The sequence below is a fragment of the Colletes gigas genome, unplaced genomic scaffold (genome assembly GCF_013123115.1).
Source record: "Colletes gigas isolate AHSC1104 unplaced genomic scaffold, ASM1312311v1 Colletes_gigas_Sc00015, whole genome shotgun sequence".
Lineage (NCBI taxonomy): Eukaryota > Metazoa > Arthropoda > Insecta > Hymenoptera > Colletidae > Colletes > Colletes gigas.
Window position 1 is genome coordinate 5,662,894 of NW_025106644.1, and position 19,957 is coordinate 5,682,850.

Sequence of the window (19,957 nt, forward strand, 5' to 3'; positions counted from 1 at the left end):
GCGAACAGCTGCGCGCGCGGAACTTTAAACGTTAATAACTTTTAAACGAAGCCTCGATCGAGAAATTGTTATTCTTGATTTTCGTCTTATTTTGGTCTCCAGAATACACCATTAAAATTTTTCCTAACACCCTGTATACACACGCAAGTTGTATGTATGCACATGCTGCAGTCTAACGAAATGGCCTGCCTCTAACGTTCGATTCGTAAACGTTGATAGTAAAGAGAACACTAAGAGAGAAAAAAAAAAAGTGTTAAAAACATTAATAGATAGAATATTCGTTTCCCATTTAGAAGAGTTGAGAAGACTAAGTTAACGTCCTCGAAGTTAGTATGCTTCTTAAAAGCGAACCAGCGAACCGAGCGAATGCCACCGGTTCGATTTAATCTAAGTTAAATGTAGCAAGAAATACTGGATTAATTTATTGATCGTGGAAACGACGAAACGATCATAGTCCTAGGATCATCGTTGATTTGCAACCTTCGAAAGACTTTTTTTTGCGAGTGACTTGCAAAACTACGGATCGTCGCAACGCTAAAATCTCGACAAACGTTTTATCTTATAATTCCTTCCTCGTTAAAGAATAATTATTTGCGGTCACCGAATTTCTATAAGAGCAAACGCGCTAGAATATTTTTAGTTTTTTATCCTCCTCAGAATTTTACACGCTGGGAATTATTTTAGAGTTCACCGCAACAAACAAATTATCGCAAAAACGATACAACTCTTGCATTTATGTTCATTCCATTTGTTTGCGCTCAATTTTTCCACATATTTTTTTGCGCATGTGTACAGCTATACAAACAGGACTTCGTGAACAGATTTACAACAAACGATATCAACCCCCGTTCGTGCAAAATTATAAATGCTAAATGTACAGAAATAATCGAGATTGGCGTTTACAGATTCTTTACATTCCTTCTCCATAAAATCTCTTAACGATACAGTACTAATATAATTATGTTAAAATAACGCAAGATGTAACAATAGATTAAGACGTTGTACTGTTTGATGGTGTTTGTTTGTTTTTTTTTTTTAGAAAGAGTTCTTGCATCTTTGTTTACGTAAAAAAATTTATAACGTATTTTGATTATATAGACACAATAATATGGCGAGAATGTCGTGGTGAAAAATATGCTGGACACCAAAGGCTTTATGCGAACCATTGCTATTTGCTTATCCGACGTTTCGAAAGTGTGTTAAACCCGTCGTCCATCCTCGTCGTTTTGCCTCATTATGCATCGTACAAACATTACTAAAAATAGTACAATCTAATCGAGGACATATTATAGAAAATTGAAAAATATACAAGTTATAAAACACATATTAGAACGCCGTTCATCAGGTAGCGAGTGATTTACGAAGTCCAACTATGCTTTTCTTTTTTCGACATCTTCGTTCCGAGTTCTCTTCGTTCAGATCACACCGATATATACATATATCTCGATCCTTGGTTACTTTGCGATCGCTCAGCCGTTTCTTTTGTACAAATTACTTGTCCATCGGACAACATTATCGCACGCGTTCTTTGGTATCCAACAGGCTTCCCCACGCCGATTTCGTTTGAACGGACATTAGTCGTGGTATGGGCAGTGAATGAACAAGCAAATACCAATATTAAATGGGCAAACTCTCCCACTGAGGCGCCCATTCCGGAAGTCGTCAATCCACGTTGGATGGCGGAGCGGCGTATCTGCTCCTTGAGTCGGAATCTCCGTCGCATATATACTTTCCTGAAGAAAACAGACAACCATTATTAACCTCACCAAAGAAACCAGATTAAAAACAAGCAATCTTATACGATAAAAGCATTTAAACCGACTTACTTTAACTCTAATTCTCTTACTCTTCTTTCCACGCTTCATTCGTTTCTAATTCTGATTCTAGTACACTCTTAATCACATACATACGTGTCAAGTATCACCCAACGTTCAAAACGACATGTATTTTTGGACAACGCTAGATTTTAATCCCAAATTGCTGCACCAAATGCTCATCAGTCGCACTCAACATTCGACAAGTTTATTCGTACCAGTCATAGGAAACAGTCCTGGATTTGTACGATTGTTAATTGAAAATAATCACTCACCAGAGACGAATCTGCGTTTTACTAAACTTAATCTATATCCCGGGCCCAGAAGTTCGAATTCAACTCCGGATAATGTGGTCCCCTCGCAATTGAACTGGGTAAATATCGTTCCTTGATTCCCTGGACCGTGTGCAAGTTCAACACGCGCTTTCAAAGAGCCCACGCCGTTGTCCTCGCTGTGCTGCGACAGTTCCGTGAATTTCCATAACACCCGATTCGTGTCCGGCAGCCATTGGGCCTGGGGCTTGCTGTTCAGAGACTTGAAACCGCCATCTATGGGGGCTGCCACGTGGAGGTTAAGCAGAGGACTTGGAGAAGCCATGGCGCGACTGTTGTATTTATAATCAATCTGTAAACCACGTATAATTGTTCAATAATAGCTCCATTCCTATCCACACGCGTTTGAAATATATACCTTAAGGTCGGTGTGTGTCGTCTCGCACTTCCAATACGCCACCAACTGGAAGGGGCACGAACCAGCGCCCTCTTTACACTTGATTTGATACTTGAGAATGTCGACGTTAAAATAGGAAGCCGTGGGATTTTGTTCAGCCTGTTTGCGTAACAATGTAGTTAAGGCACTCATGTTGAATTCGAAAATTGTACTGTCGACGGTCGTCTGCGTAGCATCCCTGCGTCAGATTAAAACTTCTTTACAAGGAAGCCATTTTGACTGCTTTTAGGTAATATAGGTATATACTAAGTTGTCAGTCTTTCTAGTGTTAATAGATCATCCCGCAGGTACCGTGAGTTAGTTGCGTTCCATTGCTCGATCAACACAATCCCCGTAAATGCATCGTTACTTGCGTAATGATCTATCTGTACACATACATACAACTTACATGCTAACGAGTTGATTATTAGGAAACAATTTTTCCAATCTGTTGCTGTTCCTCACGCGAAACGTAAGCTTCGCGGGGCTAGGATTGTTTGCTAGCACGGCGACGATACCGGCGGGGAACGACAACATCATGTCGCCGCTGAGCTTCACTTGACATCGCGTCTCGTCGGTGCCCCTGAAGTAAGAATGCACAATCTCGTGGAAGGCGACCGCCAGAGGAATCGTATCCGCGAGGCCAATCGTGAGCGGAGAAGGACCCCTGGAAGAACCGACCCCCACGCCAGCCGTGCGAAACTCCAAGCTGGCCACGCTGTCTGCTCTGGATATAGGCGCTGGTGATATCCTGCCCCTGGGAGAAGGGCCCTCACCACGTCGGGACGGCGGTCTAGGAATGATAATAGATCCTGTCGGAGTGGAAGATGCAGATTGTTTTGGGGGTAAGGCTGGAGTGATGTCTCCCACTTCCGAGAATAGATCTCCATCTGCGAAGAACAATATATTAGTTTACATTATAATTAGTTTTTGTTTCGGAAGATGACACGTGCATCGATCATTGAGTTCCAGGATCTAGTACATACAATGGAACAGCCTATACAATAGTATGTCTCCCCTACTGTATCTTAGAAACTCGTGGAAATTCGTAGGACAAAACTTTTTCTAACTTTCTAGCCTATCTTAGACAACTGGGACCTTCAGAAGTCGTTCGAGGACCCCTCTGGTGGCGAGCTTGGGAGGCCACATTACCCTCCTGCCAGTGCTAACTAATCCTCTTATTTACAATGTTCCTCTTGGACTTGTCGTCGTCGTGTATTCGTGTAGCGCCTCTATCTCGATTGACGCGACCTCTGGAGAGGATTTTCTGATCCTGGGGCTAGAACTTCGACTCTATTGCGCCGTAGGATATGATGCATGTGCTTTCTGCTGCTGCGTGGTCGTTCTCTGATCGTCCTAACGTAGGGCGAGTCTTTCTCGTTGCCTTGCGCTGCTATGTATATGCTCTGCTGTCCTCCTAGCCCTGTGGTCCCACTATGGGTGCTATTGCTGTTGCTCCAAATCCTGTGAATCTATATTCACCTGGAGACGACGGCCTCGACAGGTAGATTTAGTCAAGACAAGCTATTGAGTGAACGCAAGGCCACATTAGGGGAGACACCTTCTTCCTAGTTGTCCAGTTCACCGTCCAAGTCACCAATTGTGGTGATGCGGTGTGGAACTCTTGAGAATCGTACACATAGCATCTGAGGGGTCCGTGGAGCGCTTGTGAGAGCACGGACCCCTCTGGTGGCGACGGCACATATCAAAACACGTATGACCCTAGACTCAATGCTCGATGCCTGCACATAATCATCGACAAGACAGAAAAAGCGTCCCGATGAGCTGTTTAAGACTCACCAGGGAACCGTGAGTGGGGGTGTGTAGGCGGTGCGGATTGCGACGGCTGTGGTTGAGGCGTCGGTGACGAAGAGAGCGGCGGAGGGCTTTGCAATGGCGCGTACGGATGACTACCAGTCGGCGTCGAGGCGCTCGATGGTGTACTGCTGGGATTGAACAAGTTTAGGCCAAGTAAATCTGAGCTTGGCTTACCTCCTAATTGCTGTGACACTGACTGAGACCTTTTCATGTGGTGATCAGAGTCGGTGTTCGATCCTCTGCGTCCCTGATGGAAAGAAAACCACGTTATTCGAACCGTCCACGGTATCTTTGATGAAAGGAAACAGCGAAACGATACCGTCGGTGCAGGCGATAACGATAAATTCTCCACCGTTGCCCTCAGCTCGTCCACGCTGGCGCTCATCGGTGCTCCTCCGTTGCTCAGAGGCTTTATTTCCACCCTTATCTTTCTCTCGTCCTCGGAGTCGGTATCTGAGCTGGAGTAGAATCCCTTCTCGTTCTCCCACGGATCTGACTTTGGCGGGATACAGAAACCATCTTCGTCCACTTCCGGCGTTGGTGTCTCGGACTTTCTGCTGTCCTCCTTGTCCTCCTTGTCCTCCCTGTGGTGTGCAATTAACAGAATTCAGTAAAACGAGCGTTTACATGTTCCAGCAGGCCTAGTGCATTTTTCTGTACACGCCACACGATCTACGCTAGTTCGTTTCTTTTGTTGCAAATAATAAACTCATAACAAACGGTTTTTTTTTTTTAAATACTGTGCTTTAGCGGTTCACTCCTTTGCGGTACAACGACGAGTAAAACAAATCTATTGTGATTGTACATCAAAGGGTTTTACAGTGCTGACGAAAACAAAAGAGAACAATTGTAATATATATAGAGCATCAGTTCCGCAATCAAGAATTCTTGCGACGACTCGTGAGCTTATGTATTCTTAATTGGTCTTAATTGGTGAACAGAAGTGTCGTGGATTAACGGTGGAACACTTTCGCTGAGATAACCGTGTAATCGTGATCTTGATCGATCGTACTTTTACGATCTTGGTATGCGGAATTGATATCTCGAGTGCACTAGATCTGCTGAACGTGCGTATACTGACAGGTCAGACTTTTCTTCTTTGTTGCTGCTAGTCTCCACGACATCCTTCTTCTTTTTCGCCTTCTTTTCCTTGCGCTTTTCTCTCCTGCTGCGAAGAAACCCTGTTGATCGTGGACGCACGATATATAGAAAACAAAGCGACTTTTAATTTTTATATTTAATCCGTACGGTAGATTAAAGAGACTCTTTAAATAACAACAATAAAATACAACGATAACTCCTAATCAATCTCCTATTAAAATTGATATAAATTAACTTCTTTTTTTTTATACAAAATATTAAAATAAATACTTGGATACATTGAAACTAGGAGACGAACAATTATGGTAAAGATTGTTAAATTGAATCAAAGATGTCTACTTCGACGAGTGTCTTAAATAATCACTCTTGGAAACATTAATGTATAAAATAATTATAAACTAAAACTAAAAAGCGAAAATCTACGTTTGCGGTGTCAACATATTTGTACTCAAAGTTAATGTAAATAATATCTTACATTAGAAACTAATAGAAACTTGTAATTTTATGATAGATGGAAATCAATTTACTTTCCAAGTGTTTGAGGCGTAGCGCAACGTGATCAAATAAATGTCTACGGTAAAAAAAAAAGGAGAAATCAATCGTCACCGAATCAACAATCAGCAGATGCATTCTCTATGAGCTTTCTAATCATCACATTCTCTAATTATGCTGACACGAATTTCGGTGTCCTTAGATTGTCTCTAACCTCAGGCGAAAATGTTAATGGGAGATTCTAGAGGCCAAGATAAGACGAAAATCAAGAATAATAATTTGTTCATGGAGGCTTCGTTAAAAAGTTATTAACATTTCAAGTTCTGCCCGTACTGAATTTTTTTCTAGAAAATGAATAGGATTTTAGGGGTACGTCTAATGACCAAAAATGCTTGTAATTGACCCCTGTAAATAACTATAATTTTTTTAGTATGATTTGAAATTTTTTAATTTTGTCGAAAAATTTGCTTTTCTCGAATTTTTTTCTCGAAAGTGGCAAGGATTTCGAGGATATGTCTAATGACTAAAAATAATTGTAATTGACCCCCGCAACCGAAAATAATTTTTCCAGAACGATTTGAAATTTTTGAATTTTGTCAAAAAATTTGCCCCCTTCTCGAATTTTTTTCTCGAAAATGGGGAGGATTTCGAGGGTATATCTAATGACTAAAAATAATTGTAATTGACCCCCGCAATCGAAAATAATTTTTCCAGTACGATTTGAAATTTTTGAATTTTGTCAAAAAATTCCACACCTTCTCGAATTTTTTTCTCGAAAATGGGGAGGATTTCAAAGGTATGTCTAATGACCAAAAATGATTGTAATTGACCCCTGTAAATAAATATAATTTTTTTAATATGATTTGAAATTTTTTAATTTTGTCGAAAAATTTCCCCCTTCTCGAATTTTTTTCTCGAAAATGGGGAGGATTTCAAAGGTATGTCTAATGACCAAAAATAATTGTAAGTGACCCCTGTAACTAAATATAATTTTTTTAGCATGATTTGAAAATTTTTAATTTTATCTAAAAATTTTTTAATAACTGTTTAATAAAGCCTGAATAAAGAAATTGATATTCTTGATTTTTGTCTTAATTTGGCTTCCAGAATCTCCCATTAAAGTTTTTTTCCAGTATAAAATTTACGAGTCCTCGCACGTTCGCTGGCAATATTTAATTACAAGCATTTGTTATCAATAGCTCATAATTACGGTTATTTGTGATTATTTTCTAAAGCTTGGGCGAAATTATCGAATATTTTCTTCTGAAAAGAAACTCGTGTCAGCATTTTGAAAATATACGCTATTACGTTTTTACGCCTGCATTAAGTCAGACAATAACGATAGATAAGGAATACAAAAAGAGTAGCGTAGGTAGCACGTTACATTAGCAGAGGTATAGAAAAACCCATATACACCATCACCATAATCAATTATCCTATAGAGATCTGCAAAGGTTCAGTCTCGTCTTAAATTGTTTTTCTAACAATTACACGTTCTACAAATTAACGTCAGATACGTTTCTCAAGACAACAGAACGATATGAGGTTGCGCAATCTCCACATATACCTCTATTAAATCGTGGAGCATACGATACCACATGTTCTGCAAGCAAGGATACTATCGACATGCAAATAACAATACGTACAAAACGAAGTACGGAACAGTTTCTTACATAATTCCATAATTTTTTTTAACTTTGTATGCACTTACAGTACGGAATTACAAACATTGATATATTAAAAAAATATAAAATAAAATAATAGTCGCGGTACAATTGGGAACATATTTGCTGTTTAACTACCTTCGACGATGATACGACTAACAAATAAAAAATGGTTGCTTGCAGAATCACATTACGCTATCACGACGGATATATATCTGCACTTGGAAAATAAATACAAGTGAGCCATGCAGTATCAGACTCTTAAAAATGGCTCACCTTCGGCCCCGGTCGGTAGCAAACCCCGCATTTCTATCTCAACGTTATTCAAGTCCAACTCCCTTTATTCGATTAATTCTATACGAGCACGTGTTTATTTTAAGAGAACGGTAGAAAGTTTCAAAAATTGTTTCACGATCTACGTTAACAAGTTGGGCTTGTTTACGAGCATTCGAGAACATTGCGTTCGCGCGCAAAAAAAGGAGAAAATATTAATCTACGACGATATGCACAGCGAAACACTGGCAATTGTAACTCTGAATTTCAGAAACTTTCCAATGGAACGCTTTTCTTAAGTCTAGTATCGAATCGATGATGTATTTTTCATTGATTATAATATAAACAAATATACATGTAAAATTTTACAATGAGTTGTGTTGATAGAAGAACCCCTTGGTTTATGTTTACATAAAAGATTGTTAGAAAAACAATTTATAAGTAACAAATTTATGAAAAGTGTTAAATCACCTGTTAGATTACCAATATAATCCTAAAGCTACAGCCTATTGTCTAAGCAAGCCTGTTTCAGTGTTAGTAAAACGCGAACAGAAAAATATTTCTTCCTTCTAATTGTAAATATTTAATTTAACATTACTTCTGTGAAATGTAAACGTATTTAAAAGCAAAGAAATATTTTATATGTGCTCCAAACGCTAAGAGTAAATCAATGTTACATAAATATCTTTTCTAAACTGCGTAGTGAGGTAGCATCAAATCATTAATCACATTACGATGTGATTCTATGCATGTAACATTAATTTAATGTGCTTAAACAATGTTAGTATACGTACACTGCTGATCTAAAAGAGTGCAGAGTGGAGGAACCATAATACGCGTTACCACTGTAAGTCACCAGATATTTCACTTAACCACATATCCTGTATGGCCATAAAAAACATTGTATAAATAAAGAAAAATGAATGATCATATAATTGTCACCAAATACCGCCGATAGAGAACAACCAATAGAGCAAGACAAAGATAAAGGTATATAGAAGGAGTGCTGAATGAAAGGTGGTCGCTTGAAACTGCATTTAAGAGACTCAAATCTGAAGCTTCTAAGATTTATCGACAATTTTGTTAAAAGAATAAATTGTCGAATATAACTAGATTTTAAATGTTCTTAAAAGACCACCAAGTAGATACTATTAGAGTCTGTTAATTTTCACAGACATCGATATTATTCTTTACGATAGTTTGTACAAAGATTTGAAAAAAATATTATAGAAAGCTGTAGCTATTCACTAATGACATGCCCTCACCTTGATCATTTTGTAACTAATTACTGAGAAAAGCAAAGTCTTCGAAGATTTCTTTTTTTTTTTTGTATGCGTGTATAATAGTACCATGTAACCGTTAATCTAGAGTTAATCCAAAATGTGTGTATCGGATGTGGTAAGGGTACAGGTAATCACAATGTAAGCAGTTACATTTAGATCCTCTGAGAGGGTTCCTGGAGATGCTGGGAGGTGGAACAGCAGGAGGCAGGTTGTTCCCCTGAGGAGTTGCAGGTGCCGAACCAGACCCTGCTTGCTTCTGTTTGTCTGAAACAACACTCATTGCTCATATCTTTGAATAATTTGTGCCTCCGAATGGCCCTTTTTTCTTCATCTTGCTGTTTAAACATTACTTACAACTATTGCAATTTTATTACAGTTAGCACTTTCAGTGGCATAAATAGCACTCCAGAGGGGTGTTGTACTTCTTTCAAATGCTAATATATGTTAAATAGAGAGTGTAAATTGCAAATACGCGCAATGTTATAATTACTTTTCTCATAGTATAGTCTGTATTCCTTCCTTTACTATGGAAATCGTTCTAGCTTTAATATTCATACTAACAAAAAAAAAAAAAAACGAATGTATGTGTGAAAACCCCCTGGAATACATAATAATTTATAATGTCATCCTCCACCTATTGTTAGATTGTAACGCACAAGCATTGTAACACAACCACATAAGCATGAAGTCAATAAAACTGTTTTGCATATGCCTAGATTAATAAATCTGTGATCGAGTGCTAAAAAGAAATTGAACAAGTGTATACATATGAATAGTAAAATGATACTGCTGCCATAAATAAAAATTGCAGAATATATCTACCAAGACATAATGTATTCAACCTTGAGATCAGTTCTGGAAATTCACGCTATTAACGAATTCTAGTAATAACTTTCTTCAATCACTTTTGTTCCTTGATAACACGTCCACGGGAGACAATTTTTTACGATACGACGGTCGTAATTTGCGTATTATGTTAAGGTAGATAGAAACTATCGCAATTAAAAGAGAATAAAATCTTGTAAATTCGGTTCAATTTTAAAAACAAAACCTACCCTGGGAGTTGGACATGAACAGGTTGAGTAGCGAGGTAGTACGGCGGGAAGCCTTGGTGGCTTGTGCATGTGACAGTTCTCTATCCCTTTCATTCAGTCTTTCGTTTTCTTTTTCTTGTACCCTCCCCTTTTCCTCATCCACCTGATTACCCTCCCCCTTTAATCCCTGATCTGTTTTTGAACTGTGAGTGTTACCAGCGACTCCTGTTTCCCCGTTAGCTCCTTTGGATGTTTCCTTGGGTGTCTCAACATTGCTATCCGATTGCGAATGACTGGTCATATCTGCTAAACTTGTCATGACTTCTTCGTATTCGATCATACCTAATTCACAGAGACATTATGGCAGAAAATGTTAGGGTTCAAATTGCGCGTTACAAGACTATTTACCTGGCTTCTCGAAACCTGTGTACTTGTTCTGAACAAACTGTTCCAGTAACTTGTCCACCGTCATGTCAAGACATTGACGTTTGAAGTCAATATGGACTTGGCCGACTTGCTCGTGATTTGTTTGCAAGACATCTGCATAGATATTCAAGAATTCCTTCATATGTTTCAAGTGTGTCTCCTCTACATCTTGGAATCGCTTATCAATAAAACAATAGATCCGTTAGTATTATGTTTACCTTTCAAGTAACTTTGTCATAAAATAAATAATTTGGACAAGTACCCTGCACGCCTGAGTCATTTTTGTTTGAAAATCGTTTCTTATGACCACGTATTTGTCTACTAAAGTTTTATAATCGTCCTGTGTCTTTTTAAATTTTATTTCTGCTTTTTCTAATTCTTTCTGGCTGGCATTTTCTTTCCTCAATTTTTCCAATTCAAGACCCTTTTGCATACACATATCTTTTGCTTTGTGCAAAGTCACTGTAATGCTTTGTATACTTTGTACAACTTCCAAGGTGGACGATTCTTCCTCTTTTACCTGGATATATCGTACATTTTATAATAATAATTATTTATCATCTTTGTCTTGCAATGTAAATGTAATTGAAAATTACAGTTGCTTTTAAAGTAGCATTAATTAATTAGATATTCTAAATAATTACTTATCACACTAATTTGATAAGCAATATCTTTATATCTTTATAGACACTACTGTCTGAGGGAACCTAGTGACCTGACTGTGGGCGGATACTGATAAGCTTTGAAATATACAGTGATTCACGATACAACACGATAAATAGTTGTAACGATTAGAGCAAATAAAAATATATTTATGCTTTTAAAAACTATCAAAAGCTGTAACTAATTTTTGACCGATCGATTCTTTAAATAAATTTCGCTTATTTCTAAGTACATTAATTACAGAGAAAGCATTACATACAGCTTTATGTTTTTTATGCAATTCATCCGCATATTTTGATACATCTTTGATTAGTTCGGTAACCCTCTGGGCCATCTGCCAGTGCAATCCTGCAAGTTTCTCCGCCGCACCTCTTAGAGCAGCCCAGACAGGTGCAAAAGTTCCTTGTATACTACTGCTATTGCCAACTTGCTTAGCTACCTTGCTAAGAAGCTTGTAATTGTTTTCTTCTATGGCTGATCGTTCCTTCAAAAACTCAGCCAACTCCTTACTCGCGACTACACCATGCTTCATGTTATGATATAACACGTCAAATCCATTATTCTTTTCGCCCTTAAATCATAAGAATATTTTGGTGTTATAATGTCAAACTTTGCTGTTATATGTCTGGCTTTGTATTATTTAAACACAAAGCTACATTTTTACAGTTTTGTTAGTAGAAATCATGTACATTATTAACAACTTTCAATGCAAATTATATACAAACAAACGGTCAGCAAACATTTATGATAATCATTGGAATAAAAATTTTCGTGTAGGAGAAAAATATGTCTCATTTGCAATTAGAATATCACGGCAGAAGGAGGTATACTAAAACTGTACTTAAGACCACTTAGCCACTTAACAGTTGAACCCTGATCACGATGTAAACTCGCGTAGTGTAGAACTCTTGAATGACATCGGCACAATAAGCTGTCATTACATATTATTACTCTTGTCATCCTATTGTACGTATTATTCGCTGTACACGACATACCGTACACTTTATCCAGAAAAAACAATAAGTATTTTAAAAATAAAATATAATAAAACTTTTATGCAAAATTAAATATGTTAAATATTTAACTGTTCTTAATGAATTTTTTTTAACAAAAAAAAAGAATATTATTATAATAATGTTCCATTGCATAGACCTTTGACTGCCCTATCAAACATTTATTCCAGGCAATTACTTAAAATATCAGCATCACATCCTGTGTATAATAATCTTCCGTAGATAGAATTTTGAAGGAAGCAAAAGGAAGTAGCAACTATCTTATCTAAACCCTGTTTTCATCAGAGAGAACAGTGTCTTCCGAGAAATTTATGAACTGAAAACCATCATACACGCATAGTGGTGAACATATAAATTTTTACATCGTTAAAAAGTTGTAACTAGCTTGCTGATAACATGGACAGCTTTCTACTTCCCAACACAAACATATTTACGTTTAATAAAATGTTTCTACGTAACTGTGTCGTGAAAATTGACGATAACTGATACAATTGTACGACGGGATGAAATAATTGAGACAATTTAATTCTCAATTGAATTCCATAAGACTGTAAGTTGTTAAAAAGGGTTACGACAAAGGTAACATTTCCAATTCCGTCCGTATTCGAGGCCTAAATTGCGTGCACGTCAGACCGTGCAGCCGTGTACGCATTCTTCGGTGGTTTTCTACGATGAATCGCGGAGACGACACGAAGATGGGATGACAGGGAGAGGTGAACGCGTAACCTTGCGTTCCCGAGAAGAACGAAGAAGAGCGTGCCGCGTAACGCGGAGAAAAAGAGAGGAACGAGAACGACCATGATAAAACGCAAGAAAGAGAGAGGAAAAAGGCTTTCATTGACGGGAATGCGTCGATTTACACGAGAGTTAACGCGGGCGCGACGTCCACGGATAAGTTCGTGGAAAGTTTGTACGCTCGAGGACGAACGAAACGGAAAGGTTACAAGGGGGTTTCTCCCCCCGTACATAACCTAAATCCGACGGGAATGACATTACTGGCCAAAAGCTGGAAGACACTCACCCAGAAGTAGTCGACGAAATCCACAGTCATGTTGGAACCGCGATCAGACCATCATAATTTATCTTCTGATGTATCAGGCCACACTGCACCGTTAATAACGAACCATTGACACACACATACGCACACATACACACGGTACCATACACGACGCAACCGTTTGAGCCGTACGACGAGACGTAACTCAATTTACGACAAACCAACAACGTAACGTTTTCGTGCTCGGACGTTTCGAGCAGAACGAGCGCGCTCGACCGCGGGGACACGGGTCAACTTATTTCGCCTATCCTCGTCAGCCATTGCTCCCCTCTCTCTCTAGTACATGCCACCTAGCGCCACCTCTCCGGCCACGACTGAAACTTGAGAAGAGAGGGTCGGTAACAGAGGAACTCACTGCAGGAATTATCATTTTTCCCTATTTTCTTTAAATAATAATGGATGTCTTGTTTTAGACATACTGCTTATTATTAACAATAATTTCTTGCGAAGTTAAGTGAATTAAATTTGAAGTTTCTCGGCTGTGACCCGCTTCCTCAAGAACAGAGCACAAACATGATACAGAATTTGTAGAATACAGACATCGATGGTTACATAACGATCAAATGGTGATCGAACCTTTGGTACTTTCTATTATTAAAGATGCAAAATCACTAATTATTTGTTACAATGATCGGAAAATCAAGAGGCGCGAATTGCAGGTTAGGAACCGATCGGCAGCTTCCGGTGTCACGACCGGTACTTGTTCTAAATTCTCATTACCGACGTAGTTGAACGATTTACCACATTGGGACAGCGGCGCTATTAAATGACCAGGGCCGAGCATTTTTTTGGTATCCAAGCGTCATAACCCACTATTTTTTCTGACGACATATTTCTTTTACACGTTGTGTGAAAATGGGAACTTGCAAACAACGTGAAAAAATGGAGAAAACAAATTAAAATGTACGGATGTAGTTCCGGTGGGCGATTATTTTCGAGATAACCTTACCCCTAATGTGGCCCTAATATGTTGTCGTCGAAAGACTAGTATATTGGAGATAATGAAATTAACGATAACGTTAAGAGTAGCGGATAAATAAAGATAATGGGTTGGTTTGGAGTTTGGAAAATTCGAAAGGGGCGGCGGTTACGTAGAGAAGGTCGGAAGACGGGAGGCGTGGCCTCGAATAATCAGCTCAGGGTAGTACAGTGTCCTTGCGCATATCCAGTGGCTATACGCTATACGTTACACATGTACTGTAGCTCACGTGTGTATCGTATATACGGGGAAGAGAGAAGTTTCGAGCGTTATCAATCACTCTCGTCGTTGGACCGAAAGGTGCATTCGTCTCGACGGTCGTCGACAGGTAGAACGACCCAGTTTCCGTGGATCGAGGATCACGACGATGCCCGCGAACAAGGGGAACCTGTCGACGCCTCACAAAGAAAAATCCGGAAACGGTTTAACCAACGCCGCCGCAAAGAAGAAGAAACGCTGCACCGTTAAGCATAAAAAACATTGCAAGCAATATCTGGTGAGTGAGCCGAAACGAAACGTTAATTCATTGCGAGCGAACGGCCATGTTGCGATCGAGTGCGATGCGAGCGTCTTCTGTACGAAACATTTCGTGACTATTTCGAACAGATCGTCGGGGAAAAAAATACAATATCGTTGGAGGATCGTCCGATCGCGGTTCTCTCGGTTTACAAAGTGTCCGAACGATCGAAATTTTAAGCACGATCACGCGTGAAATTTTATAAAGCCTCGCGGGTACGGAATAGGTTATGTGGCGCAGACGTCTCGAGTCGAAACACGATAGGGTTTGTTCACCTTTACCGATGCATGGTCGAAGTGTTACGGGTTGCAACGATCGATCCGGCGCAAGCATGCTTCGGTGCCGGTCACGATGCAATTTTCATTTGAAGTTCCTCCTGTGATTTAACGCGCCGCGTCGAAACAACCGAGTAATTTCCATATTTCTCTTACGTTCTTCGAACTTCCAACGTTTTGACCTTTTTTCCCCCGTACGACGCAATAAATTATTCATTCGCGAATAACGGATAACAAATTTTAGAGAATTCGTCAGCTAATTCTTGCTTGGACATCGATTTAAAAAGAAAATAGAGGATTATCCGCGAATAAATCTAAATTATTTTTATTCGTTATCCGCGAATAAAAGTTTCAGACGCTTGTTGCGTAATCGTGATCGGTTTTTTGTAAGTTCGGAGGTCGCGTGTAACAATTCCGCGAAATACGAATCGATACGGGACGAAATTCAAAAGTCGATCACGAGGGACTTCATACGATGTATTTACTTAGCGTACACAGCGACCACTCCGAACCTTCAAAGTCCTACTGTATGATGTGACAATATATAAACAACGTTACTTAAATACATCATTCGAATGTTTTACTTTTTTTACGGGACCTGCACTTAAATGACCCTATCCCTCGCAAAACTTTAGAGTATGTACCTCTAGCTCCTGTACAAATCGTTCCTCTAGACATTACTCGATCGAGCACGTTCGATGTTGCGTGCAGAGCTGGCTAAAATTCATAATAAAATACTCTATCTTTCTTTTCTAAATAAAAAGTTCTCGATTAGAAAATAAATTTAAACTAAATTTATTTGCTTCCAAGTGAATTCAGATAAATTATTTATAGTATTTTAGCCAGGTCTGGTTGCGTACATTGCTAACTATAATACAATACACGTGTGTACATCGAAGATGGGCAAAATTGTTATCCAAATAAAAATTGTTCTGATCGAACGAACGGTGTTTGTCGGTTGTTTATTATTGGAACAAAGTGTTGGCCATCTCTGATCTACGTAGATACGCAATTTCGCGTGATAGTGATCACGTACAGCGGGACGCGTGGTCGAATAAAGAAGAATCGCCGCGATTAATCGCGTTTACATTAAAGTAGCGCGGTTATACGAGCTGCGGAACACGCGATAGACAGGCCTAGCCGTGTATTAGCAACTTAGGAAGCACGTATTGATTTCTAAGAACGCCAAGAAAAAGAGGTTGGTGCTGATTCGGCGAGAACAAAAGACGACACCAATTCCACTTCTGCAGTCCACTTGAACCACTTGCTATTATGTCTCGTAGGCGCAGAAGTTGGCAAAGCCGGTATTGGCTTACCTATCGTGGAAAAATCCGGGGACGCCTATCCTTATTTTTATAATTCCACCGAGCCGCGTAAACTGCAATCAAATTAAATTTAAATTAAACAAAATACGCAGTAATAACAATTGGAAAAGAAATGGTCCAAAAGATACATTGTTCGAGCATTAAATAAAAAAATAAATTCTTTTTTTTTTACGATTGACAACGACGTCCGTACTGGATGGCAACGGTAATTCATGCAATTCGAGCAGGTGGTGTTCGCGCGAGCGAATGCGGCGGCTGCTAGCGAACGGAAGCGGAAGTCGAGCGTAATTTATCAACGGTGCGTGCGTGCGTGCGGACGCGTACAACGTCACACTTTATTGAACTACGCGCGACGTGGTATCGTTTCTACCATTTTAAAATTGGCCCGTCGATTACCGGGCAAATTAAATGCGTCGGAAAACCGATCGATTCTAATTTAACAATTTCCCGCGCTCGAACACGCCCGCTCGGCTAAATTATTCGAAATGATAACAACGATGCAAACACTCATAGTGCTACAGATATTTACAAGATTTTTACAATAATTATATTTAGGCGTATAATTGACAATATTGTCATTTTAGTTTCTATTCTATTCCCTCAAATTATTATTTATAAAATATTTCTTACTGTAATTTTTAGTGTTTTATTACAGTTATTGTTGTAGGTTTTTTTAAGATTTTTTTTATCCAAAAGATATAATTATATCAGGAATATAATTGACAATATTGATATTTTTGTTTAAACTTCCATTCCATTGGCTCAAATTATAATATAAAATATATTTGTTACTCTAATATTGAGTGTTTTATTACAGTTATTTTCAAGATTTTTTTTGTGCAAAAGAAATAATTATATCAGGCATTTAATTGACAATATTGACATTTCTGTTTAAACTTTCATGCTGTTCGCTTAAATTATTATTTATAAAATATTTGTTACTGTAATATTGAGTGTTTTATTACAGTTATTGTTGCAGATATTTTCAAGATTTTTTTTATGCAAAAGATATAATTATATTTAGGCGTATAATTGACTCATTATTAGTATTTCAGTTTAAACTTCCATTCTGTTCGCTCAATTTATAATTTATAAAATATTTGTTACTCTAATATTGAGTGTTTTATTACAGTTATTGTTGCAGATATTTTCAAGATTTTTTTTATGCAAAAGAAATAATTATATCTTGACTCATTATTAGTATTTCAGTTTAAACTTCCATTATATACGCTCAAATTATAATTTATAAAATATCTTTAAAAAAATATTTAAATTATAATTTACAAGTCCATTACAATAATTATATTTAGGCGTATAATTGACTCATTATTAGTATTTCAGTTTAAACTTCCATTTTGTTAGCTCAAATTATAATTTATAAAATATCTGTAACTCTAATATCGAGTGTGACTAAACGTTTCGAAATTACAGTGGCGCTATCGTACAAAAGCAAACATAGAAATCAGTGGAGGGGAATCAGAGTATTCTAAACAGAATTCTCGAGGGTAATATTCGAGCAACATTGGCCGAAAAATCCCGTAAACGGTACGATCCGGTTAAACATCGGCGCAGGAAAGAAGGAATCTCGCTCTGTTTAGCTGTACCTATTGTTCCTGGCGAAATACCGTTGCTCAGTCGTCGCGCGAGATAAGTTTCCGTGGAAACTTCGGAAACGGCTATTGTTCCGTACGATTATAGAAATTTCTGACGATCAGTGATAAATCCGGGGGGTGGTAAGAGCGGGGGGAAATAGGCGTAGACGGCGAGACGGCCGACTAAAGATTTTAATTAACCCACTTGCGCCTGCATAGACGTCGCCTCTGGGCTCCGGTTCGTTTTTAACGACTCCGTGGGTGGGATTCCCGCGGAAAGGGAATTAAATCGAGCCGCCAACGTCTCTGCTCTTTGTTAAATATCATAATGTCCTATAATTTCATTATTTTCTCTCACTACTTGGAAATACCTCGCCCGTTGCATCGACGGGCGAGGAAAAACGCGGTTTCCGGCCGGGGGGAACGGGGCTCCTTCAATTAACCGCGTAAATTAGGACAGTTACTTACTGCGTGCCGTGTAAACAACAATGCAACCGGCCGCGCAATTTTTTTCCATCAAATTAATTTTCTCGTTAAAATGCTGTGTGGGGACTGACGGTGACTTTCCTTGGAAAATTCCGTCGAAAATCTAGGTTTCCCGGACAACTGATTTTTAAAATACACACACGCTGGACTCGAATTGTGTCTTATTGCAAAATTACTGATCTAGAAATCCCGCGATTCCTCGCGCGAAGTTAGGGAGCCGGATACAAACATTGGAATTATTTTCATCCGCCGTTGAGGAAGAAAATTACACGCTGGAAATGATTGCACGGCTGTGTAACCGCGCGCGATGCAGTTTTACAATTTCTTGCGCCGATTTATGCCCGAGTAACGACACTCTAAGCACCGAGCATAACTGTCCAAGTCGAGTATCAATGGAGAAATACCGGTGGATTTAGAACTATTGCCTTAGATAGCTCACTTAAACAGTTAATACGCCTCGATACGTAGACCATTTTGTAATTACGCTAGAATTTACGGGGTCTTGATTTTGGGAATATTAAGTACATAATTGACGAGTGTATATAAGTAGAAAAGGTTGGTCGAACGCTTGCGAGAGAACGATCCCTCTAGCGGCGAGTACAGGAGGTCTTCAAAACAATCAGTTCTAATCTCTATCAAAGGGCCATTTTTGCAGACTATTGTGAACGATCCTAACGAATAGAAGCAGTTGTTTAGAATTTGTTGACCATTGTTATCAGCGTTATTGTTCGCGGGAAAACTTCCGTGAAGTTATCTTTGTTCCCAAAAAGCAACGGAGTTTAAATGCATCCCGCGTAGGAATTTTCAATAGTAACTTTCGTATCTTCGGAGGCAGTCTGCAACAGCGCTGTTAGAAGCATGTCGAGATCGCTGAAATTCGTGCCTGCATACGCGATAGTCTCCTATCCTAGCCGTAAATAGTTCGTCGGACGGTATATAAAATTCAACGCTTTATCCTTTGGCTTGCACGCCACGTCCACGTGGGCTCATGAATATTTATAACAGTAAGGTAAGTATTAATTTCGCATGTCGGCCACACGTGCGTTTCTTTCCCGTGGGTACGCCACGCGATGACGTTCGCCGGAATTCCGCGATAATTGCTTATTAACGATGTGTTCTCGCGCGTACGTGGATCTCGAATACGAATCGACGGCCTTTTGGTGAATTACGCGCGTATCGGGGCGCACAAAGCGAGTTTATAACATTAATTAATTAATAGCGACCTACGGGAGTGTCGAATTTAGCTTGTTACATTTTTAACTCGGAATCTAGACTTATGGGCGCCATGTTTTCGGCCATATTGTTTTCTTTGTTCACGAAACGCATTGTATAAACATTCGATAGTCGATTACAATTTTACGAAACATAAGTACCGTGTTGTACGGGGGTTTTTTTCGTAGATTAATTGCTTTTTCATCTTAGAGGATATCGCGTGGA

General features: G+C 38.9%; 2 protein-coding genes across 6 annotated transcripts in view; one reads left to right on the forward strand and one right to left on the reverse strand.

Annotated features, from left to right (window-relative positions):
- Nucleotides 1-57: 57 nt before the first annotated feature.
- On the reverse strand, nucleotides 58-13,585 carry LOC122399781 (F-BAR domain only protein 2). Of its 5 annotated transcripts, none has more exons than XM_043400738.1 (13): nucleotides 13,311-13,585; nucleotides 11,536-11,847; nucleotides 10,876-11,133; nucleotides 10,596-10,791; nucleotides 10,404-10,529; nucleotides 5,422-5,521; nucleotides 4,660-4,924; nucleotides 4,544-4,587; nucleotides 4,323-4,465; nucleotides 2,932-3,412; nucleotides 2,505-2,721; nucleotides 2,090-2,438; nucleotides 58-1,733 (listed from the first exon to the last, which is right to left on the reverse strand). In XM_043400738.1, the coding sequence occupies exons 1-13, from the start codon at nucleotides 13,338-13,340 to the stop codon at nucleotides 1,663-1,665; spliced, it is 2,592 nt and encodes an 863-aa protein (XP_043256673.1). In that variant the 5' UTR covers nucleotides 13,341-13,585; the 3' UTR covers nucleotides 58-1,662. The 5 variants fall into 5 exon arrangements, with proteins under 5 accessions (XP_043256673.1, XP_043256672.1, XP_043256670.1 ...); XM_043400737.1 differs by having other exon boundaries at nucleotides 4,538-4,587; XM_043400735.1 differs by having other exon boundaries at nucleotides 4,323-4,587; nucleotides 5,431-5,521.
- Nucleotides 13,586-14,692: 1,107 nt separating this feature from the next.
- The window catches only part of LOC122399721 (cell surface glycoprotein 1), a 53,302-nt gene continuing 48,037 nt past the window's right edge, over nucleotides 14,693-19,957 (forward strand). Inside the window, exon 1 of the mRNA XM_043400615.1 lies at nucleotides 14,693-14,821. Within this exon, the coding sequence (XP_043256550.1) occupies nucleotides 14,693-14,821 (129 nt within the window). The remainder of the gene's footprint in view (nucleotides 14,822-19,957) is intronic.

Bases quoted from the DNA above. Each gene is read 5' to 3' on its own strand.
- LOC122399781 (XM_043400734.1), bottom strand. From the start codon at position 13,340: ATGACTGTGGATTTCGTCGACTACTTCTGG. The intron at 11,848-13,310 runs GTGAGTGTCTTC...TTATGATTTAAG, and splicing joins ATTTCGTCGACTACTTCTGG to GGCGAAAAGAATAATGGATT. The intron at 2,439-2,504 runs GTATATATTTCA...CGTGGTTTACAG, and splicing joins CGACACACACCGACCTTAAG to ATTGATTATAAATACAACAG.